The 25,545-nt window shown below is 41.4% G+C and overlaps 1 protein-coding gene across 4 annotated transcripts in view; it reads right to left on the bottom strand.

Annotated features, from left to right (window-relative positions):
- The window catches only part of CEP350 (centrosomal protein 350), a 159,080-nt gene that overhangs the window by 42,029 nt on the left and 91,506 nt on the right, over positions 1–25,545 (bottom strand). For all 4 annotated transcript variants that reach the window (XM_008263850.5, XM_008263852.5, XM_089299463.1 and 1 more), the window contains 5 exons: positions 23,578–23,774; positions 21,478–21,662; positions 20,979–21,066; positions 14,822–14,968; positions 10,200–10,357 (listed from right to left, as the gene is read on the bottom strand). In XM_008263850.5, coding sequence (XP_008262072.3) covers positions 10,200–10,357; positions 14,822–14,968; positions 20,979–21,066; positions 21,478–21,662; positions 23,578–23,774 — 775 coding nt within the window. The remainder of the gene's footprint in view (positions 1–10,199; positions 10,358–14,821; positions 14,969–20,978; positions 21,067–21,477; positions 21,663–23,577; positions 23,775–25,545) is intronic.

Raw genomic sequence — 25,545 nt, 5'->3', positions numbered from 1 at the left:
ATCTGTACCTTATTGTGTATTTTAATCTTGAAATTCCACAAAGTGTTAAATTGCAGTCTGAACCTTACCACCAAAGTCTAGCTTGAAAATAACATAATTTAGAAAATTCACTTACAGGAAAATGTCTTGCTAACTTTTACAACATAAAGCTTGCTATTATCAGGACTTACTTGGAGGTATCTTGCTTTAAATCTCACAAAGTTTCCCTGCCCTAAATGTTACTATCGAAATATAATACCCATTCTATAACATATCAGGATGTACAGTTAAGAATAAAGTGAGCTAGTTTCAATAAATACTGTCAGTTAAAAAAATGCTATGGACAGTTCAATCATAAGGTTAAAGATAAGAAAAAATCCCATATATTACAGTTATAAAAGAAAAACATAATTATTCTTTGTAACAGTAAATAGATCTTTGTACATAAAATATACACAAAGATAAGTCTACCAGTTGTTGGGAAAGGTGAATTCTCTTTGACAGAGCATGCTTCTGTTCACATGCACACAACAATAACTTACAGAACAAGGCAACAGGTATTGCCTTGGAAGGGCAAGGCGTGGTATCAGTATGCCACAGAAGTGAGAAAATCCAGGTATGAATCCAGCCACTCATTTAGATTTTAGAAGTATATACAATCTTGCATACTCATATCTTTGGATAACAGACTATTTTAATAACACAGTACTTTATCTCCCCTTCACTTACTTATAGACACATACACACACATATTAATATCTGGATTCCCTTGATTTTCTGCACTGAAGTTCAAGGAAAAATATTGTTGCCAAATTTCAGTAAGACACTGTAATTCTCCTTGCCATTCTTTAAGAATGTACAAAAAACTCATTTTGATGTCAATTATCAAAATATTATACAAAAACAAATTTACTTAGAAAAGGCTCAGAAATCTATTTATAACATTCAAATATTACCCACCCTCTTAGGTATGTAACTGCTAAATGCATGCATGACCTAGTACAAAAAGTAAAATAATAGTGGAACATGTGAAATAAACTGTGAAAATATTCAGTTTAAATTTTTTGGCCAGCCCAATACAGAACAATAAGTTTATATTAGAACAAGGATTGACATTCATTTACAAAAATTAAGCATATTCAAAAGCTCTAGTGTACAAATGATGAACAAAATAAACAGCTAATAGAAAATGAAAATAAAATAGCTTTAGAAAGAACATCAGAAAAGTTTAATTGAAAGTTAGAACTCTTCCCCAAAACACATATTCCTTATTAAACATAAATATATGCTAGGATCTGGCATTGTGGCGTGCTAGGTTAAGGTGCTGCCTGCAGTGCCAGCATCGCATATGGGCTTCAGTGCGAGTCCTGGCTGCTCCACTTCCAATCCAGCTCCTTGCTAATGCAGCTAGGAAAGCAGTGGAAGATGGCCCCAGTTTGGGTCCCTGCAACCTATATGGGAGACCTGGATAAAGCTCCTGACTCCTGACTTTGACCTGGCTCAGTCCTGACCATTGCAGCCATTTGGGGAGTGAACCAGTGGAAGATATCTCTCTCTCTGAAACTCTGCCTTTCAAATTAATAATTAAAAAACTCTTAAAAAACAATAATATAGGAGCCAGCGCTGTGGCATAGCAAGTTAAGCCACCACCTGTAGCTCCGGCATCCCATATGGGTGCTGATTTGGATTCCCGGCTGCTCCACTTCTGATCCAGCTCTCTGCTATGGCCTGGGAAAGCAGCAGAAGATGGCTCAGGTTCTTGGGCCCCTGCACCTGCGTGGGAGACCCAGAAGAAGCTCCTGGCTCCTGGTTTTGGGTCAGCCCAGCTCTGGCCACTGCAGCCATTTGAGGGGTGAACCAGTGGATGGAAGACCTCTCTCTCTCTCTGCCTCTCTGTAACTCTGCCTTTCAAATAAATAAGTCTTTTATATATATATATAATGTATATATTCTAGAACTAAAGTATCCTTAAAAGCAGAATAAAGTAGAGATAAAACACCAGTAATTCACACTAGAAGTAACAATATAAGCTACTGCACAGGTAACAAATAAATAAAATTTATGAATTATGGAGACACAAATGACTACAGAAAATGCTACTAATATTCTATGGTCAATGTCAAAGCATCCCCCTATCAAGATTTCTGATGGTAATATTAGGATTAGACACACTGTAGATCTAGTATGGAAATTATTATGTTCTTATGTTTGAACCTAGAGAACACATGAGAAATTCATTTGCTTTTAAAGTCACAGTCTTATTCTCTAACTTCTACTGTAATGCTGTTCAACTCAACTCCAGCACTTCTCTGGTTTTGACAAATACAATTTAGAAGGATCAATTCCAACTGAATATTAACTTAAGTCATCAATGTAGTTTTTAGTTTTCATGTATTTCTTTTTTTTAATTTAGATTGATTTACTTATTTGAAAGGCAAAGCGACAGAGAGAATGGGAGAGACACTGGCCCACTCCCCAAATGCCTGCAATAGCCACGGCTGGGCCAAGCTGAAGCCGGGAGCTGGGAACTGCCTTCTGGTCTCCCACATGAGTGGCAGGTGCTCAAGCACACAGGCCATCCTCTGCTGCTTTCGCAGGGGCATGAGCAGGGAGCTGGGCTGGAAGTGGAGCAGCTCGGACTCGAACCAGTGCTCACATGGGATGCCGACGTCACAGGAGGCGCTTAATCCACTATGCCACAACGCCAGCCCCATAAAGTAACTTAATTTATCTTAACAAGCTGAAGTCCAGAAAGCAGGGTTCTAGTACCAGCTCTGCTATTCTGCCCTGTAAACTGAGACAAGTACTCAACCTTGGAACCTCTGTTGGCCTTAACTTCCTCATGTAAAAAAAGAGGCTATACTACGTGACTTCATAAGAGCCCTTCTCGTTACAACGTTTTAAAATTCTGCAAGTAACTCCCACTTTTAAAGAATATCTCAACACACTGCTAGACCCTGTGACATAAATGAGAACTTTACTTTCCACCAGTGAGCTACTGTGCACTGTGTTCCAACAGATTTTAAAGTTACGCTGTAATTTGAAAGAATAAAACCATTTAAATGTTAAATGAAACATCTAACTCCAAAAATACTTCAATTCTTAGAGATATTAAATAAGGCAAGAACTTAAAATTTAAAATTTCTTCTGGATCTATAATGCCTTTATTCTATACTGATATACATTAAAATGTTACATAGTATTTTAAATTTTAAAGTGGGCTCATTTGAGTCCTTGAGGAAGATAAATGAGAATATAGATAGTACTGACCCTAAAAGAAAATGAAGTTCAGTTGTTTGTTTCCTGTAACAAAATCTATTTTATCACTTAAACATTCACATAATTTACATACACTTAAGTAAACAAATACAGTCTGTTATTTCTGACCTAGGAAATGCAGAAAACAAAAACACAATATCAGAATATCAGATTTTGTTCAGCTAATACACTTAGACCAGAACCTATACAAGAAAATTAATTTAACACAATGATGCTTAACAAATTATTGAAAGTAATTTTTAAAGATTTATTTATTTATTTGCAAGGCAGGGTGACAGAAAGCCAGATCTTCCATCCACTGGTTCATGTTCTAAAAGGCAGCAACAGCCAGGTTTTAGGCCTGGCTGAAGCCAGGAGCCAAGAACTCCATTTTGGTCTCCAATATGCGTGGCAGGAGTCCAAGCACTGAGCCATCATCTGCTGCCTTCCCAGGCACATCAGCAAGTAGCTGAATCAGAAGTGAAGCAGCTGGGATTCAAACCAGCACTTCGGTATGGGATGCCAGCTTCCCAGTGGCAGCTTAACCTGCTTTCCCACAACACGAATCCTGAAAATCATTCTAATTGTGTTGTCTTCTCTCACGGACTATCAAAAGCCCTCCCTTGGAATGCCTTCATGTACGCTCAGCAGATTAATGATAAAGATTTCAATACTAATTAAACAATATCATAAATATGCTTAGAGAGCAATGTAGTAAAAGATTTATCTGCTTAACTTTTTGATGAATTACTTAAAACCAAATCAGTTCATCTTTTTTGTCCTTTTTTAAAGATGTATTTATTTATTTGAAAGTCAGAGTTACACAGAGAGAGGCAGAGAGAGAGAGAGAGAGAGAAGAGAGATCTTCCATCCACTGGTTCACTCCCCAATTGGCTGCAACGGCTGGAGCTGCGCCGATCTGAAGCCAGGAGCCTGAAGCTTCCTGCGGGTCTCCCCTGCGAGTGCAGGGGCCCAAGGACTTGAGCCATCCTCCACTGCTTTTCCAGGCCACAGCAGAGAGCTGGATCAGAAGAGGAGCAGCCAGGACTAGAACCAGCACCCATATGGGATGCCAGCGCTTCAGGCCAGGGTGTTAACCCACTGCGCCACTGCGCCACAGTGTCGGCCCCAATCAGTTCATCTTGCTCACTGTTTTTCTGAGCAAACTACTAAGTGTAAAAGGAATATTTAAGGAGCCAGTGCTTTGGCATGGTGGGTAAAGCTGCTGCTGCGGTGTTGGCATCCCACATAGGTGCTGGTTCAAGTCCCGGCTGCTTCACTTCCAATCCAGCTCTCTTCTATGGCCTGGGAAAGCAGTAGAAAATGGCCCAAGGCCATATTTAAGATGCTTTCTGACTACACTACTTTGCTCTGCAATGAAGAATCGAAAACAAAAAACCCACTATATGCTTTTCTCTTTTGTTGCTTCTTCTTATGCTACAAAGTACTTCCCAGTTAAAAAATACATTTAATTCTGACCACTGATCTATGAAAAATTCCTTGGTATACTCATGTCAGTAAAGCTTTCTCCTTCTATTCTGAATTTTCATAGTGACTGTTATATATATACTTCTCTAAACCTACCCATCATTCTTCTGTTTTCCCACCTAGGGTGTAACTCTTTTTTTAAAAATTATTTTTTATTTGAAAGGCAGAGACAGAGACATACAGAGAGATCTTCTATCTGCTGGTTCACTCCCCAAACGCCCACACAGCCAAGGTGGGCCAGGTCAAAGCTAGGAGCCCAGAACTCTATCTGTCTTCCACATGAATGTCAGGGACTTCACCTATCACCTGCTGCCTTCCAGGGTGCACATCAGCGGAAGCTGGAATCAGAAGTGAGACTGGGACTTGACGCTCTGATATGGGATGTGGGTGTCCCTAAGTAGTGTCTTAACTGCTGTGCCCAATGCCAGAGTCCACTGAGGGCGGCATTTGTGTTTATCGCTGTATCACTCAGAATCTAGTTATTCATACATTACTCAATAAATAACTGTTGAGGAAACAAGCACATAATAAATAGTAAGAAAGAATAGCTGCTGTTAAGAAATGAAGAAAAAATGCAGCATCCTATTTTAAGTAGTGAAATACTTGAAAAGATAACAATATTCTTCCAGTATCACATTTGCTCTACAAACAATTTTCCTGAAATGAAATTGACAAAATAACAGGAAGAATTAATTGCAATGTACTTTTTATTTATAAATCTGTTTGATGATTACAAGGAATCCACTTATATTGTAAATAATGTCCATCAGAGTAATAGACAAAACTCAAATTTCACTTACAAATAAAACTAAGAAGATTTGATGCTATTCAGAACAGTCTGTGGTTTAAATCTACTTCACATGTTTTATCAATAAATTTTCATTATTATGACTGTTACATTTTGAGATTTTTTTTTTGCTTTTCATCATAATGAAAAACAGAAATAATTTATAAAATTATAAAATGTCAATTAAATGAACAGGCTAAGAAAAGCCATGTATTAGAAATATTAATTTTAACAAAGGCATTATTTTCTCAGTGGAACATTAAAGGAAAAATCTTTCAGAATGGTATGAATACTTCAGAAGACTGTCCATCATAAAAGTCCAAATCCAAAGAGCTACCAATAAGCAAGGGTATATATATTATATATATTCCATATATATAAAATATATACAGATATTTCATGTATATATATAGTATATAAATGAAAAAGTTCCCCCATACTGTTAGCTAAACAAATTGAGAAGCAGTTTTAAATCAATAAAATAGGTTTAACTGCCTTGGCAAATCTATGGAACAGATAGTGCCTGGTTACAAAGTAGCAAAGGTTCCAATACTTTTATTGTTATACGTCTACTATAGCAAATAACTACAAAAGTAATCAATTCTTTATTTACTGAGGTGACACTCCAACACTGTTGAACAAAATCTAACTCTAAAGCTTTAGTAATATAAATGGGTTTTAGGAACTAGTTTTTATGTTGTTTTGTTCGGAGATAAAAAAAATACATAATGATTTTCCTTTTTAACACATCATTTTGGAAAATACTCTAGATCATCCTCAAATTTCAACACCATCATCTGAACATCTTTGCTACTTCAACTCTCTCTCTTTTTTTTTTTTTTTTTTTTTTTTGACAGGCAGAGTTAGTGAGAGAGAGAGAGAGACAGAGAGAAAGGTCTTCCTTCTGTTGGTTCACCCCCAAAATGGCCGCCACGGCCGGCGCACTGTGCTGATCTGAAGCCAGGAGCCATGTACTTCCTCCTGGTCTCCCATGGGGTGCAGGGCCCAAGCACTTGGGCCATCCTCCACTGCACTCCCGGGCCACAGCAGAGAGCTGGACTGGAAGAGGAGCAACCGGGACAGAATCTGACGCCCCAACCGGGACTAGAAACCTGGGTACCGGCGCTGCAGGTGGAGGATTAGCCTAGTGATACCTCAACTCTTAACCCATCCCTACCACAAGCACAACTACACTGCTTCAAACAACAGATCAAGAAGTTGGACTGGGGGGTTACACTGTGGCTTGGCAGGTAAAGCTGCCGCCTGCAGTGCCAGCATCCCATATGGGTGCTGGTTCAAGTCCTGCCTGCTTCACTTCCCATCCAGCTCTCTGCTATGGCCTGAGAAAGCATTAGAAGATGGCCCACGTCCTTGGGCCCCTGTGGCCCTGTGGGAGATCCGGAAGAAGCTCCTGTTCCTGGCTTTTGCCTGGCTCAGCTCTGGCTGCTTCAACCATTTGGGGAGTGAACTAGCAGATTGAAGACCTCTCTTTTACTCTCTCTACCTCTCTGTAACTCTGCCTTTCAAATAAATAAATAAAAATCTTAAAAAAAAAAAAAAAAAGTTGGACTGGGGGGCCGACATGGTGTAGTGGGTTTAGCCATGGACTGTGACCCAGCATCCCCATGAGAGTGTGGTTTTGTGTCTCAGCTGTCCAGCTTCTGGTCCAGCTCCCTGCTGATGTGCCTGGGAAGGTAGAAGAGGGCCTTGGTATGTGGGTCCCTGACAAACATGTGGGGGACCTGGATGGAGTGCTGGGCTTCTGGCTTCAGACGGGACCAGTCCTGGACATTGCAGCCATTTGGGAAATGAACCAGTGGATCAGATCTCTCTTTGTCTATATGTCCGTCTCTCTCTCCCTCTCTGTCACTTTGCTTTCAAATAAATAAATCTTAAAAATAGATTCCGAGTAGGCACTGGTGATGGCAGTTGAGCTGGGCTCGGGACACCTGCACTCCACAGCAGAGTGCCTGGGTTCTGCTCTCCATTCCAGCTTCCTGCTAATGCTCACCCTGGACACAGCAAGTGACACTTCAAGTAGTTGGGTCCTTGCCACCCATATGGGAAATCCAGACTGAATTCCTGGTCTGGCTTCCGCCTGGCCTACCCTGGTCTGTTGCAGGTAGTGGGGAGTGAACCAGAGGTGGGATATCTTTGTCTGTCTCTGCCTCTTTTGCCTTTCAAATAAATAACCTTTTATTAAAAATGTTTAAAAAATAAAAAAGTACTCGCTGAATGCTTCAAGGCCTAGTCTCCTTATAGACTTCTCAAAAGGCTACCACAGGAATGGACAAAGAACAGAACAGTGATACAAAATATTCCAGGTGACTAATATTTTGAATTCTACAAAAATAACAAGATTTAGAACAAAGTCAATAAATCTAAATTCAATTTGTCACTTAGGATTTTTTTTGACAGGCAGAGATAGATTGTGAGAGAGAGAGAGAGAGAGAGACAGAGAGAAAGGTCTTCCTTCCATTGGCTCACCCTCCAAATGGCTGCTATGGCGGTGCTGTGCCAATCCAAAGCCAGGAGCCAGGTGCTTCTCCTGGTCTCCCATTAGAGTGCAGGGCCCAAGCACTTGGGCCATCCTCCACTGCACTCCCAGGCCACAGCAGAGAGCTGGCCTGGAAGAGGGGCAACCGGGACACAATCCGGCGCCCCGACTGGGACTAGAACCCGGTGTGCCGGCACCGCAAGGCAGAGGATTAGCCTAGTGAGCCACGGCACGGCAATACCATTTTTTTTTTAAAGCATTTATTTATTTGAGAGGCAGAGAGAGGTCTTCCATTTGCTGGTTCACTCCCCATATGACCACAATAGCTGGAATTATGCTGATCTGAAGCCAGGAGCTTCTTCCAGGTCTCCCACATGGGTGCAGGGGCCCAAGGACTTGGGCCATCTTCCACTGCTTTCCCAGGCCATAGCAGAGAGCTGGATCGGAAGTGGAGCAGCCAGGACTAGAACTGGCACCCATATGGGATGCCAGCACTGCAGGTGGTGGTTTTACCCCCTAAGTCACAGTGCTGGCTCCAGGTGTTTTTTTTTTTTAAGATTTATTTGAAAGGCAGAGCTAGAGAGAGAGAGAGACAGAAAGAGAAAGAGGGAGGGAGAGACACAGAAAGAGATATAGAGAGAGAGATCTTCCATCCACTGGTTCACTCCCTAAATGACCACAAATATCTGGGGATGTGCTGATCCAAAGCCAGGAGCCAGGAGCTTCTTCCAGGTCTCCCACATGGGTGCAGGGGCCCAAGGACTTGGGCCATCCTCTACTGCTTTCCCAGGACACAGCAGAGAGCTGGATCAGAAGTGGAGCAGCCAGGTTTCAACTGGTGTCCAAATGGATGCCGGCAGGCAGGCAGTGGCTTTACCTGCTATGCCATAGCGCTTGCCCCCACTCCCCATTCTATTTTCTATTAACACTTTGAACTACCCTTACAGGAAGTAAGAGTTTCAGTTACAACTGTTTGTTCCAAAACTAATCATATCACAGGTTGGTGTCACATATAAATATAGCACATCAGTAACTCTGATGATGTACCCAATCCTGCCAAAGGATATAGACACAAGTTCAATCTGCGGTTCAAACTGCTAACTTACAACAGCGGTCAGCGAACATTTCTGATGGTTCTCTTTCATGTTTAATGGGCTTCAAGGAAGCTAGCTACACATCTGATGGACATGGCTCAGGCAAGGGAAGAGTCCACAAGCAGGTAATTTACAACTGCATTTAATTAAATGTACACTAATTTAATTCAACTTATACAAATTAATGTAAATTAAGTGTAAAATTATGTAAATGTCATTTATATTATATAACTGAGTTACATCTAAGTAGGAGTAGCTTTCTCAAGTCTTTAAAAAGTAATTTTTGCCGGTGCTGCGGCTCAATAGGCTAATCCTCCACCCAGCGGCGCCGGCACACCGGGTTCTAGTCCCGGTCGGGGCGCCGGATTCTGTCCCGGTTGCCCCTCTTCCAGGCCAGCTCTCTGCTGTGGCCCGGGAGTGCAGTGGAGGATGGCCCAGGTGCTTGGGCCCTGCACCCCATGGGAGACCAGGAGAAGCACCTGGCTCCTGCCTTCGGATCAGCGCGGTGCGTCAGCCGTGGCAGCCATTGGAGGGTGAACCAATGGCAAAAGGAAGACCTTTCTCTCTGTCTCTCTCTCTCTCACTGTCCACTCTGCCTGTCAAAAAAATAATAAAAAATAATAAAAAAATTCTTAGAAATCTTTTAGAAAAAAGTTAGAGTGCCAAATCACTCAACACCCCAGGAGAATTTCGGTCTTTTTGTTTTAGCTTGGCAACTCACATCTACCCACAAGGTTACAATTCTATTCTCCTATTTGAATAAGCCAGAAACATGATGAAATGTCAGTATATACAATTGGTTGCTCCCCCAAGATGGTACATATATTTTTTCTTTTAATATAAGAAAGGAAAAAATATTGTCGTGAGTTTATGTGCAAAGAATACTTTAAAAAAATAAGAAACCAATTTGTTTATAAATAACATCTAGGTAACTGAGTTCTAGCCTGATCTAATAATTCTGCTAAAATGTTACTTAATCCATAATATATTTTCCTGTCTCACTGTAATCTAATGAAGCATATTAAAATATTATTTGTTTCAAGCATAATAAAATATTGTTTCAAAGTAATCTAAATATTTTATAAAAATGAATTACTTTTCATCCATGCGGCTTCTCATTTTCTTCAGCTTCTGCATAATGCTGCTGGTTTCACTGCTGGAGATTGAAATAGGAGAAGGACTGCGGGTCTCCAAGTCAGTTGGACCAGGACTAGCTGCTTTATTATCTTTCATATCATCATCACTGTGAGAGTCCTGCAAACAAGAAGCAAAAGTTTACTGAACATAAACACTGTCAATTCAAAGCTAAGTTCATTCTCAAAAACAATGCCTCTATCAAGAGTTGAAGATGTCACTTAAGGTACTAAAAACATATCACATATTTCAAAATGATTTTTAAAAATGGTGAAAAATAACAGCTTGGGTGGGCATTCAGCCTAGCAGTTAAGACAGCACATCTGATATGGAAGTGTCTGGGTTTAAGTCCTGATTCCATTTCCAATTCCAGCTTCCTGCAAAGATGGACCCTGGGAGGCAGCAGGTGACGGCTCAAGTAGTTGGGTTCCTGTCACCCAAGTAGAAGACTCACACTGAGGTTCTAGCTCCTGGCTTTGGCCTGGCCTAACCCTAGCTGTTGCAGGGATCTAGGAAGTGAACCAGCAAATGAAATATGTGTGATTTCTCTTTCAGATAAAAAAATTAAAATAAAACCTTGTGGTGGAATGAAAGTGGAGGTTATCAATCTGAGCTCATGATTTTATATACAAGGTGACTTCAAAAAGTTTATGAAATGTAATGAAAAGATAACTTCTAGTTTAAAAGGTTTTGAAATTCATGTATAGCTGTTTCATAACATGCATTTTACATGAACCCATGGAAAAATTTTCAACACCAATCATGTGCATAAAATTTAACTGTTTACATCAAAATAAACCATCATTTAATTCTATTTTCTACATCATATATATAAAATACATGTTGAACATGTTTATCTGTATCTACATATACTTATATATTCCCAAGATTTTCTGTATAGTAAGATCAAAATTAAAATACAATTAGCATATTCACCACCAAATTTTGCTTTCTAAATAACTTTCCTTGTTGGAGAAATGATTGATTTTAAGGCTGGGACAAGGGAAGTATAAAATGACCTTGAAATCTCTTATTGTTCCAGAAACACACAAGTATTCAAAAACAGATGGGACACATAGAGAAGATACAGAAATCTGCATGAATGAGCTTGTACTTTCTTAATTTGGACAAAGTGAGCACCAAATAATACAGTAACAGATTATAACCACAAATGAAACAGAAATCCACAACTTAATGCTGATATAGATAAGAGAATCAATATATGATATCTGTCCCTTTTGCACTGGCTTATTTCACTCAGCATGATGTTTTCAGCTTCCTCCATTTTGTTGTAAATGCCCGGATTTCATTGTTTTTTTACTGCTGTATAGTGTTCCATAGAGTGCATATCCCAGAGTTTCTTTATCCAGTCATCCGTTGATGGACATTTAGGTTGATTCCATGTCTTAGCTATTGTGAATTGAGCTGCAACAAATATTGAGGTGCAAATGGCTTTTTCTCCCCTTTAATTCCATTTGGGTAAATTCCAAGGAGTGGGATGGCTGGGTCGAACGGTAGGGTTATCTTCAGGTTTCTGAGGAATCTCCAGACTGACTTCCATAGTGGCTTGACCAGTTTGCATTCCCACCAACAGTGGATTAGTGTCTCTTTTTCCCCACGTCCTCGCCAGCATCTGTTGTTGGTTGATTTCTGTATGTAAGCCAATCTAACCGGAGTGAGGTGGTATCTCATTGTGGTTTTGATATGCATTTCCATGATGGCTAGGGATCCTGAGCATTTTTTCATGTGTCTGTTGGCCATTTGGATTTCCTCTTTTGAAAAATGTCTGTTAAGGTCCTTGGCCAATTTTTTTATTGGGTTGTTTGTTTTGATTCTGTGGTATTTTTTGATAATTTTATAGATTCTAGTTGTTAATCTTTATCTGTTCTGTAGTTTGCGAATAACGTCTTCCATTCTGTTGGTTGCCTCTTCACTTTCCTGACTGTTTCCTTTGCTGTAAAGAAACTCTTCAATTTGAGGTAATCCCATTTGTTTATTTTATCTTTGATTACCCGTGCCTGTGGGGTCTTCTCCAGGAATTCTTCACCTATTCTCATATCTTGAAGGGTTTCCCCTATGCTCTCAATTAGTTTCATGGTGTCGTGGCGCATCTCTAGTTCTTTGATCCATGTTGAGTGGATTTTTGTATAAGGTGTAAGGTAGGGGTCTTGCTTCATACTGCGGCATGTGGACATCCAGTTTTCCCAGCACCATTTGTTGAAGAGGCTGTCCTTGTTCCAGGGGTTGGTTTTAGGTCCTTTGTCGAATATGAGTTGGTTATAGATGTTTGGATTGATCTCCGGTGTTTCTATTCTGTTCCATTGGTCTATCCATCTGTTTTTGTACCAGTACCAGGCTGTTTTGATTACAACTGCCCTGTAGTATGTCTTGAAGTCTGGAATTGTGATGCCTCCGGCCTTGTTTTTATTGTAAAGGATTGCTTTAGCTATTCTCGGTCTCCTGTTTCTCCATATGAATTTCAGCATAGTTTTTTCTTGGTCTTTGAAGAATGACTTTGGTATTTTGATTGGTATTGCATTGAACTTGTAAATTGCTTTTGGGAGAATGGACATTTTGATAATATTGATTCTTCCAATCCATGAGCACGGCAGGTTTTTCCATTTTTTTGTGTTGTCTTCTATTTCTTTCTTTAGTGTTTTGTAATTTTCATCATAGAGGTCTTTGACATCCTTGGTTAAATTTATTCCAAGGTACTTTATTGTTTTTGTGGCTATCGTGAATGGAATTGATCTTAGAAGTTCTTCCTCGGGGCCGGCGCCGCAGCTCACTAGGCTAATCCTCCACCTTGCGGCGCCGGCACACCAGGTTCTAGTCCCGGTCGGGGCGCTGGATTCTGTCCCGGTTGCCCCTCTTCCAGGCCAGCCCTCTGCTGTGGCCAGGGAGTGCAGTGGAGGATGGCCCAAGTGCTTGGGCCCTGCACCCCATGGGAGACCAGGAAAAGCACCTGGCTCCTGGCTCCTGCCATCGGATCAGCGCGGTGCGCCGGCCGCAGCGTGCCAGCCGCGGCGGCCATTGGAGGGTGAACCAACGGCAAAGGAAGACCTTTCTCTCTGTCTCTCTCTCTCTCACTGTCCACTCTGCCTGTCAAAAAAAAAAAAGATGTTCTTCCTCAGCCCTGGCATTGTCTGTGTATACAAAGGCTGTTGATTTCTGAGTGTTGACTTTGTATCCTGCTACTTTACCAAACTCTTCTATGAGTTCCAATAGTCTCTTATAGGAGTTTATCCGGTCCCCTATATATAGTATCATGTCATCTGCAAATAGGGATAGTTTAACTTCCTCCTTTCCCATTTGTATCCCTTTAATTTTTTTATCTTGCCTGATGGCCCCTGGCTAACACTTCTAGGACTATATTGAATAGCAATGGTGAGAGTGGGCATCCCTGTCTGGTGCCAGTTTTCAATGGAAATGCCTCCAACTTTTCCCCATTCAATATGATGCTGGCCATTGGTTTATAATAGACTGCCTTAACTGTGTTGAGGAATGTTCCTTCTAACCCCAATTTGCTTAGGGTTTTCATCATGAAAGGGTGTTGTATTTTGTCAAATGCTTTCTCTGCATCTATTGAGATAATCATATGATTTTTGTTTCTCAATTTATTAATGTGATGTATTACATTGATTGACTTTCGAATACTGAACCATCCCTGCATACCAGGGATAAATCCCACTTGGTCCGGGTGAATGATCTTTCTGATGTGCAGTTGGATTCGGTTTGCCAGAATTTTGTTGAGTATTTTTGCATCTATGTTCATCAGGGAGATAGGTCTGTAGTTTTCTTTCTCTGTTGTGTCTTTTCCGGGCTTAGGAATTAAGGTGATATTGGCTTCGTAGAAAGAATTTGGGAGGATATCTAGGTTTTCCAACAAGTAGTACACTACCATATTATAGTCCTTAGAACTGGTCCAAATTTTTTGTCTGATCATCTCCTTTGAATCTTGTATCATATTAAAATTAGATAGCTGAAGTAAGTATCAAATAAACAGCACAACTGTCTCTCCTACTAATTCAGAAGAATAAATTTAAACTGATAACAGCAAAGCTCTCTGTCCCAATTTATTTATTTATTTATTTATTTATTTATTTATTTATTTATTTATTTTTTTGATGAGAGCACAAGTAGAGTGCTTCCATCCACTGGTTCACTCCCCAAACACTTGCAACTACTGGCTGGAGCTAAGCAAGAACGGAGTCAGGAGCTGGAACTCAGCTACTTGAGCCATCGCCTTCTGCTTCCCAGAGCCTGCAGTAGCAGAAAGCTGGAATGGGGGTCTGGAGTCAGGACCCGGATGCAGGCATCCCAGCCAGCATCCTAACAGCCAGACCAAACTCCCACCCCATAAGTAAAACAGTTAAGGCTAATAGAACAATCATGTGCCCCTTTCAAAAACTGAATATTCCATGGGAAAAAATAAAAGCTCTCATTTCTACATGATGGCACATACATAGACCTTTGCGCTAGCTCATTCTTGTATCATATGGCTTGAATGAACACACCCAACATTCTGGAACAGCAGGCATATATGGTAAGGTATCAACAAGCAACATGAGACAGAACACTCACCAGTGTATTCTCCCCTGCAGACTTCAGCCTCTCCTGCAGTTTGATAGTGGTCTGTCGGATCCTTTCTATCTCCTCCTGCTGTTTAAGAATCAGCTGTCTTTCCTTCCGAGCTGCCTTATTGGCTTCTTGAAGACGTTTTATTTCTGCCTAAGTTTTAAAAAGTTAAGAGAGAACCTGAGATTTGGAACAGTCAAGTGTAGATTTTTAAAAACAAAATTCAATCATCACATATATATATCAGAAGTAAATACACAGTGTTTCAAGATAAAAGTAGCAACACCAAAAATGTCTAAAGTAGAGAGGAAGGGATTTAGTTATACATAACTCCATCACTCTAAAATAATTTAATATGAACCCTTAAATAATTAAAATTATAACAGACCAATAATTTCCTATCTCTTTTTGAACTTAACATGGTTCACATTTTCCAGTCCAGCCACTTGGTCTTACTACCGATTAACAGTTGCCTGTCAAATAAAATAATTAATATATATAACCACTAGTCTATTATCAAATTCTTGGAACTTATTCACTATTCAAAATCATGATTTATTGTCTATAATCGTTTCATACTATGAATTACTTCTTTAGGAGAGATTCTTAAAAGTAGGATAAACAGGTCAAACATGAGGAATCATTTTATGGTCCTTAAAACAATTTTTAAAACTGCTTTATTTTTATTTATTTGAAAGGCAAAGTTACAGCAAGAAGGGGAGACACACATACACACAAAATCTTTTGTTTGCTAGTTCATTCCCCAAATGACCACAACAGCCAGGGCCAGGAGCCAGGAGCCAGGAGCCTTTTCTGGGTCTCCCACATGGGTGCAGGGGCTCAAACACTTGGGCTATCTTCTGATGCTTTCACAGGTACATAGCGGGGAGCTGGAACCAAAGTGGAGCAGCCAGGTCTTGATTCATTGCCTAAGTGGGATGCCAACATTGTAGGCATCAGCTTATCCGACTACGCCATAGCACTGCCTCCTGAAAACTACATTCAAAAAAGGATTGTTTCTACTTAACAGTGCTGCCAGAAACACTGAACACTACAGCTGCCGCCTGCAGTGCCGGCATCCCATATGGGCACCAGTTCAAGACCCAGCTGCTCCACTTTTGATCCAGCTCTCTGCTATGGCCTGGGAAAGCGGGAGAAGATGGCCCAAGTCCTTGGGGACTGCACCCGCATGGGAGACCTGGAGGAGGCTCCTGGCTCCTGGCTCCTGGCAATGAACTGGGCCAGCTGCAGCAGCTGTGGCCATTTAGGGAGTGAAGCAGTGGGTGGAAGACTCTCTCTCTGCAACTCTGCCTTTAAGTAAATAAATAAATCTTGAAAAGAAAAAACCTCTAAATTTACATTGCAGAGTCCTCCTCCTACATGAATTACTTAAAAGAAAAAATTCTTCTTAAGATTATTTTGATGCAAAACTTTGAAATTCATGCATAGGTTTTCACAATGACATTTTCTATAAAATTTCTTAAGACTCCTAATATGCACAGATTTCAAAATATTTTTGTACCAAAACGTATCTTTTAATTTCAGTTTCCATGAAATTTTGAAGTATTTTGTATACATCCTTAATTTTTTTTAAGGATTTTATTTATTTGAAAGGTAGAATTACATACGGAGAGAGGGAGAAACAGAGAGAAAGGTCTTCCATATGCTGGTTCTCTCCCCAAATGGCTGCAACAGCCAAGCTGGGCCGATCCAAACCCGGGAGCTTCTTCCAGGTCTCCCAAATAGGAGCAGGGGGCCCAAACACCTGGGCCATCCTCTACTGCTCTCCCAGGCCATTGCAGAGAGCTGGATCGGAAGAGGAGCAGCCGGGACTAGAACTGGCGCCCGTAAGGGATGAGGCGCCGCAGGTGGAGGCTCAGCCTACTACAACACAGCACCAGCCTCCTACATTCTCAGTTTAATCAACTGCTCTGGAAGTGATTACACCAGTGAACACTACCATCAGCACTGGAATGATAAAACCAGAGATGTTTAGAGGCCTGAAACTCACACTTTCCTCAGCATTTTTTACCGTTCTGAAGCAGGGCAGATGGCTTTGGAGCTAAGCAAGATATCTCTCAAAAGTAAAGCAGAAATCCCCAGTCTCTTGTAACGAATACAAAAAGGCTTATATGGGTTTCACATGAAATCCCTGGAGGTCCACAATGCACAGCAGAAGCAGACTGAGGCTTGCCAACTCTGAGCCCAACCCTAACCAACCTTGAATGGATTGCATGAACAGATGACCACACCAACTGCACAGCAGAAGAAAGATTAAGTCCTCTCTAGGAGGAGAAGTTATCTATATACAGTGCCTAGAATTCAATAAAAAACAATTACCAGGCATGCAACGAAAGGAATACATGATAATAACCAAACAGATAACAGGGTAACAGACCTGCAAGTGGCCAAATACTGGAGTTACCAGGCAAGGAAGTTAAAAATTCTATCAACGTGTTAAAAAGAAAAACCGACAAGGCAGAAAATTCCAGAAAGAACTAAAATCTACCAAAACCAACAAAATGGGCCCAATGGGATTTTAAAACACTCGCATGAAGAACTCACTGGGCGCTGGTGTTTGGCACAGCAGGGAAGACGCCACTGTGAATACCAGCATCCTCTGTGGAAGTGCCTGGGTTTAGGGCCTGGCTCTGCTCCTGACTCCTGCATCCTGCTAATGCACACCCTGGGAGGCAGCAGGTATCAGATCAAGTAGCTGGCTCCCTGACAGTCACATGAGAGACCTGGTTGAGTTTCAGGCTCCTGGCTCAGCCTGGCCCAGCCCTCTGGCTGTGGTGGGCATTTGGGGGTGAACCAGCAGATACGAGATCTTGTCTTTCTGCCTTTCAAATAAATAAAATAAATGAGCATTTAAAAAAATAATCTACTGTATGGATTTAACAGTACAGTAGACAAAGCAGAAGGCACACTAATAAATTCAAAGATAGGCCAACAAAAACTAAGGCAACAAAAATTTTCTAAGTTGAAGCACAGTGTTTCCTGTTTGATTTTCTTACACAATGAAAGAAAAACAAAACTGAGTAGAAGACAGATGAAGTAGATGGTCAAAAAGTTTGTGGGACAATGGAATTAAGAGATGTTTATTTATGGCACAAAAAGACTTAAAATTCACGTACAGGCTTTTCATGATTCATGTTTTCCATGGGCTTTGGAAAACCCTTTTTGTATATTTCACTGAAGTCCCTGAAGAAAAGTAAGGAAAGAATGGTACAGAAGCAACACATGAAGAAGTAATTTTTAAACACCTAACTACATAAAGCAACCTACAGATTCAAGAAATTAAACAAACCCTGAATAGATTAATACAAGATACCACACCTAGACACATTATAGTGAACTACTGAAAAATCAAAGACAATTTCTGAGAAATCTTAAAAGGAGCCTTCGAAAGAATAACAGCAAGACAACTGACCTTTCCACAAAAACAAAGCAAAGTAGTAAATAATGGAAAAGACAGATTTAAAAGTGCTAAAAGAAGTAATTTTATAACTATCTAAAATATCCTTCAGAATGGAGAAATCTATTTTCAAACTAACAAAAACTGAGAAAATGTGCTATTAACACACATGAAACAAAACACTATATATATTAAAATTAAGAAGTCTGTGCTGGGGATGGCGTTGCGGTATAATGGGTTAAGCTGCCACCTGTGACGCTGGCATCCCATATGAGCGCCAGTCAAGCCCCAGCTGCTCCACTTCAGATTCAGCTCCCTGCTAATGGCCTGGGAAAGCAGCAGAAGATGGCCCAAGTCCTTGGGCTCCTGCACCCACGTGAGAAACACGGATGAAGCTCCTGGCTCCTGGCTGCAGCTTGGCCCAGCCCCAGCCACTGCAACCATCTGGGGAGTAAACCAACAGATGAAGATCTCTCTCTCTCCCCCTCTGTCTCTCTAACTTTGCCTTTCAAATAAACAAAAGTTTATGCTATAAAGGATGCTGTCTAGAAAGTGAAAAGAACATCCATAGAATGGGAGAAAACATGTATAAACCCAGTTTTTATTCTTTTTCATAAACAAAAAGCTATTATAATAGTGTAGAAAGTTATTTCCTTATTTAAACTAAGAAAATATTATTTTAAAACCATTTTTAATTGAAAAACACTATTTAATTGAAAAGACTATTTGGGGATAATAGAGTTCAGAATTTTCATTTTTTTCAAATTCATATCATCACTGAAGGGCCAGCATTGTGGCATAATGGGTTAAGCGACAGCCTGTGACATTCGCATCCATAGTTTGAGCCCTGGCTACTCCACTTCCCATTCGGCTCCTATAATGTACCTGGGAAAGCAGTGGAGGATGGCTCAAGTACTTGGGCTCCTGCACCCATGTGGAAGACCAGGAGGAAACTCCTAGCTCCTGGCTTTGGCCAGGCCCACCCCTGGCCATTGCAGCCATTTGGGGAGTGAATCAGTAAAAGGAAGATCTCTTTCTCTCTCGGAAACTCTGCCATTCAAATAAATAAAATAAATATATATATATATTTTTTGACAGGCAGAGTGGACAGTGAGAGAGAGACAGACAGAGAGAAAGGTCTTCCTTTGCCGTTGGTTCACCATCCAATGGCCGCCGCAGCTGGCGCACTGCGCTGATCCGAAGGCAGGAGCCAGGTGCTTCTCCTGGTCTCCCATGGGGTGCAGGGCCCAAGCACTTGGGCCATCCTCCACTGCACTCCCGGGCCACAGGAGAGAGCTGGCCTGGAAGAGGGGCCACCGGGACAGAATCCGGCGCCCCGACCGGGACTAGAACCCGGTGTGCCGGCACCACAGGCGGAGGATTAGCCTATTGAGCTGCGGTGCTGGCCATAAAATAAATATTTTAAAAATAAAAAAATTAAATAGATTTATATCAGTGATGTTTCCTATGATGATTTTAAACTATAAGCAATAATTTAATGACTTTAATGACTCAAATAATTAAGTTCCTAAATCATCTAACACAGTAGCTAGACCCTGACAATACCTCATCAATAAGGGAAAAGAAATCTAGAATCTACCAGGCACACTGAAACATGCTTAGTAAGTGCAACCTTATTTAATCCTCACAACACCATATGAAGTATTATCCTACTCCTACAGATGAGGAAATGAAGTCTGAGAGTTACTTCAACCTGACTATGATTACACAGTTGCAAAAGACTAGATTGGGGTTTAAACAGTAGTAACTGGGGCGTGCTTGGTGTGTGGTACAGTAGGTTAAGCTGTTGTTCATGAACCAGCATCCCATACCAAAGGGCCGGTTAGAGTCCCAGCTGCTCCATTTCCTATCAGTTCCCTTGCTAATGTGCCTGGGAAAGCAATGGATGACATCCTGGGTACTTGGGTCCCTGCCACCCATGTGGGAGACTTGATCTGGCCAGAGTTCTGGGCTTCTAGCTTCAGCCTGGCCTACTCCCAGCCAGTGTGGCCATTTGGTGAGTAAACCAGTGGATGAAACATCTGTGTCTCCCCCTGACACCATTACTCTTTCAAATAAATACATCTTTAAATAGTAGTAACTAACATTTATAGAATGCATACCATTATGCCAAGGTCTGCCCTAAATTTATTTTATATATTAACTTATTCATACCAACAACCCTAATAAAGTACATTATTATTATTATTATCATCCTTGGTTTCCAGACACAGAGAAAATGAAGAAACGCGTCCAAGGTTCTGAACCTGTAACTAGGAGAGCTGGGACGTGAGACTAGGTGATCCAACTCCAGAGCCTGAGCTCCTAACCACTGCACCACCAGCAGCCTTGCCAGGCTCGAAAGTGAAGTCTTTCTAAGTCTACTAAGAATTTGCAAAATTGTAATTAATATATCAAAAAAAGTTTTGGAAAAATGACTAAAAAATTAATCCAAAAGGACTCTTTTTCACATATCTCAATTTTTTAAATGCACATTTCAAGAGAGTACTTTCTATGTATAACATGAAGGCAGAAAGCTTGACTGTGTTAGCAGTAACATGCAATCCTGATTTAGGAGAAACACTACCACACAATCCCTCTGATTATATTAATATAGGCATAAACAGTGGTTCAGTAGAACTTAAATCCCATTCAAGGTGATAACAAGAAAAAGGATCTGGCAGAGTAACGCATCCACAAGGCAAGGTAGCACGAGGAGTCTGAGAGGCCGCTTCTTCCACACACCTTTTCCTGCTGCAACCTGAGGAGCAAGCCGCGCTGCCTCTTCCGGAGCGGGGGCATTTTATCATCCTCTCCCTTGTCTCGCAGATGTCTGCAGATGATCGTTTCAGAGAGACAAAGAGGACATCAAATTCTCAGAATTCTTGAGTACTAAAAAAATCTATAAATCCACTTAACATTTCCCAAGGTGGAGAAGAGTTACTTCATGCAGCAACTCATATCCCAGCAAGTATTTTACTGATTACATACATAAAGCCCAAAACTGTGTGCTTTAAAGATAGAAAGACTTGGAAAGGTGACATTTTAGAGGAATTAAGTGTAAAATGACAACATAAGAGGAGTCAGCTGAGCTATGGAAGAAATGAAAGGAGCATGTTCCATGAGTGTTAGGGAGATCTTAGAATGCTTGATCAAAGCAAATGAAACAAAAATATCTGCAAAGCATTTTCTTTTCATGGAAGAAGAAACACAACAGTGGAAAGGAAGCTCGTGCAGGGCTCACTTTTTCTGATGCTCCAGCCAGGCTAACTCAGCCTTGGTTTTCTCCTTCAGGGCCTTCTCTCGGAGCCGCAGAAGTGAGGACTGGTGAGCTGCCCGCATCTCCTCCTCTTTCATGTACTGCCGAACCATCTCCATGGTAAACTTGGAAAAGCTGTCTTGTCCTCCTGAGAATGGCATGCTCAGCTCCTAAAGCAGACACTTTACCTCAAGTTGATGTCTTTTAAATCTTTTGGACATACTTTCATTAAAAGAGGTATTCATTCACAAAAGTAAAATCTCTCTCTCAAGATCACCAATAATGTAAAGGAACATTTTTTAAAAGATTTATTTTAAAGATTTATTTCTACAGAGAAGGGGAGGGGGAGAGACAGAGAGACAGAGACAGACAGAGAGAGAGAGAGAGAGACAGAGAGATCTCCCATTCATTGGTTCACTCCCCAAATGGCAGCAAAGACAAGGGCTGGGCCAGGCTGAAGCCAGGAGCCAGGAGCTTCTTCCAGGTCTTCCACAGGGGTGCAGGCCCCAAGCACTTGGGCCATCTTCTGCTGCATCCCCTGGCCATCAGCAGGAAGCTGGGTCAGAAGTAAAGCAGTCAGGACTAGACAGGCGGCTATATGGGATGCTGGCATTACAGGCAGCAGCTTAGCCCGCTATGCCACATTGCTGGTCCGAAAAGAACACTCTTTAAAAAGGCATGTAAGAGGACTTAAAATTTACCTGTTAATTTATTCAGCCAATAAAATTTTAATAAACAGCCATTGTAGCACAGGTACTGTTCTAGCGAACAAAGTGGGGTAACAGGGGCCGGTGCTGTGGCGCAGCTGGTTAAAGCCCTGGCCTGCAGTGCCAGCATCCCCTATGGGCACCAGTTCTAGTCCTGGCTACTCCTCTTCCAATCCAGCTCTCTGTTGTGGCCTGGGAAAGCAGTAGAAGATGGCTCAAGTCCTTGGGCCCCTGTACCCACATGGGAGACCCAGAAGAGGGTCCTGGCTTAGGATCAGCACACCTCTGGCTGTTGTGGCCATCTGGGAGTGAACCATCAGAAAAAAGACCTCTCTCTCTGTCTCTACCTCTCTCTGTAACTGTCTTCCAAAAAAAAAAAAAAAAAACCAACAACAACAAAACAGTGAGTTAATAATTTGCTCCTGTTATCTAAAAGGTACATGATTTGGGTCTGGCATTGTGACTCAGCGGGTTAAGCTGCCACCTGCAGTGCCAGCATCCCAAATGGGCATAAGTTCACGTCCTGGCTGCTCCACTTCCAATCCAGCTCCCTGCTAACATGCCTAGGAAAGCAGCAGAAGATGGCTCAGTGCTTGGGTCCCCGCCACTCACAGGGGACACCCAAATGAATGGAGTTCTAGGCTCCTGGCTTCAACTGGGCCCAGACATGGCTGCTACAGCTACTTGGGGAGTGAACCAATGGACAGAAGATCTCTTTTTCCAACCCCCTCTCACTCTGCCTTTCAAATAAACAAATCTTAAAAAAAAAAAAAAAAAAAGTTCAAGATTTGATAAGAAGAATGAATGTAATTTAGTTTTTTATTTATGTGAAAAGCAGAGAGAGAATGCTCCCTAGCACAGGTTCACTCTCCCAATGTTTCCAACAGTTGAGGCTGGGCCAGGCCAAAGCCAGTAACCAGGAACTCAATCCGGGTCTCTCACACGGGTGGCAGAGACCCAACTCCATGAGCCATTACCTGCTGTTCCCTAGGTGTGCCTTGCAGGAAGCCGGAATCAAACAGTGGAACTGGGACTCGAATCCAGGCAAGTGGGTGTCCCAAGCAGCATCGTAACTGCTACAGCAAATGCCCACTCTACGTATAAATTTTTTGATGGAAAAAATATAAAAAAGATTGAAGCAAGAGAGAAAGCTACAGATACAGAATAGCTAAGAACAACAAAGCCTTCACGTATCACTCCAGGAATATATTTGTAATCCACTTTGAAAGGAAAGGGAAATAAGATTTTACAGGAAAAACATAAAAATTGGTATTCTGGGGAATTAACTGTGGTAAGTTGACAGTTAAGTTCAAGTTTAAACATACCCTCCTCCTGCCTCATCCACAACCGTTCACCTCCTTAGATAAACTAAACAAACCTTGGCAGAAGACAGCGAGGGCTTTTCTGGGGACGCTTCTTCATCAGAGTCATCATGATGGCCTCTTTTCTTTTCCATGTTAAATCTGCGATGACTCTCAGAAGGGAGTAAAGATCGAAATGATTTTTCTTCTATTTCATCTTCTGTCATGGATTCATCAAATTTGAAGGAATATTCTGTTGCAATAGAAGTTGAATCTAAAAAAGAACGTGGAGAAACTAGATTTTATCATTGTAATTGTTCTCAACAGTTATTCAATTAGCCTTTTGCCTCTTTATGTGATGATCAGATATAAATTCATACAACTGATCAGTAGCGATTAATAGGCATGATTTTGATCAATTCAATCTTAAAGATTTATCTGACAGGTAGAGTTACAGACAGAGAGAGGGAGAGACAGAGAAAGGTGAACAGCTCAATTTGAAAAACGAGTTCCAAGGGCTAGCGCTGTGGGGTAGTAGGCTAAGCCTCTGCCTGCACTACAAGCACTGGTTGGTGTTCCAGCTGCTCCTCTTCCAATCCAGCTCTCTGCGTACGGCCTAAGAAAGCAGTGGAACACAGCCCAAGTGTTTGGGTTCCTGCACTCACATGGGAGACCCGGAAGAAGTCTCCTGGCTTCAGATCAGCCCAGCTCCGGCCATTGTGGCCATTTGGGGAGTGAACTCTCTCTGTCCGTAACTCTGCCCCTCAAATAAGTAAAATCTTAAATAAATAATTAAATACATGAGATACCACTATATGCTTTTTAGAATATATAAAATCCAAAAACCTGAAAATAAAAAATCGGTGGCAAGAGTACAGAGCAATAGGAATTTATACTCATTGCCAATGAGAACAATGGTGTGGTGGATGACACTTTCACTGTGTAGTGTAAGACTTACCACATAAGTGGCAACCACATGCTGAAGTATTTATCAAGTGATATGAAAACTTATGTCTACACAAAAACCTATATACTAATGTTCATAGTATCATTATACATAACTGCTATGAAGTGGAAGAAACTACAATGTCCTTTATGAAATGTGTAGTTACAGCCATACAACTAACTGCTATTCAGTTATTAAAAGCAACAAGCTATTGATTCTTCCAACATATATGAATTTTTAATGTACTTTACTAAGTGAAGAACAAGCTACAAAAGGCTATATTGTATTATTTCATTGTTATAACATTCTGAAAAAGAAAAACTCTTAGATAGAAAACAGATTAATGATTGCAGGTATCTGGGGGAAGAGGGAGTAGCTGACTACCAACAGGGACATTCAAAGTGAATGAACTGTTATATATGATTTTGTATGCTTTGTATGATGCTGTGCATCCTGGGACTGTGTATCACAAAAAGTAAATTTTAACATGTAAATTAAACAAGCTCACACAAGTATCAACCGAGATGTTGGAGGATCTTTGGAGGGAATGCAGCCTGTAACACATGAATCTAGCTGTATTATAATTGTATGGTATAATGACACTGAAGAAGGTGGAAGCTGACCTAAGTTCTGACATCAACTCCAGGTCCAAATCTCCTAAGTCCTCATCCATTTCTGAAATGGGTCAAACTCAAGTCATGTTTCCATCCTGAGGCAACATTCCTGTCCAGCTATGAATCCAAAAATCAGACAAGTTATGTGCTTTTAAAATACAATACTGGGGGCCAATGCTGTGGCTCACTAGGCTAATCCTCCGCCTGCGGCGCCGGCACCCCAGGTTCTAGTCCCAGCTGGGGCGCCGGATTCTGTCCTGGTTGCCCCTCTTCCAGGCCAGCTCTCTGCTGTGGTCCGGGAAGGCAGTGGAGGATGGCCCAAGTGCTTGGGCCCTGCACCCGCATGGGAGACCAGGAGAAGCACCTGGCTCCGGATCAGCGCAGTGCGCCGGCCATAGTGCGCCGGCCACAGCGTGCCGGCCGCAGCAGCCATTGGAGGGTGAACAAACAGTAAAGGAAGACCTTTTTCTCTGTCTCTCTCTCTC

This window comes from Oryctolagus cuniculus, chromosome 7, assembly GCF_051225735.1.
Source record: "Oryctolagus cuniculus isolate XC-2025 breed Fujian yellow rabbit chromosome 7, ASM5122573v1, whole genome shotgun sequence".
NCBI lineage: Eukaryota > Metazoa > Chordata > Mammalia > Lagomorpha > Leporidae > Oryctolagus > Oryctolagus cuniculus.
This window is presented reverse-complemented; position numbering and strand designations above follow the sequence as displayed.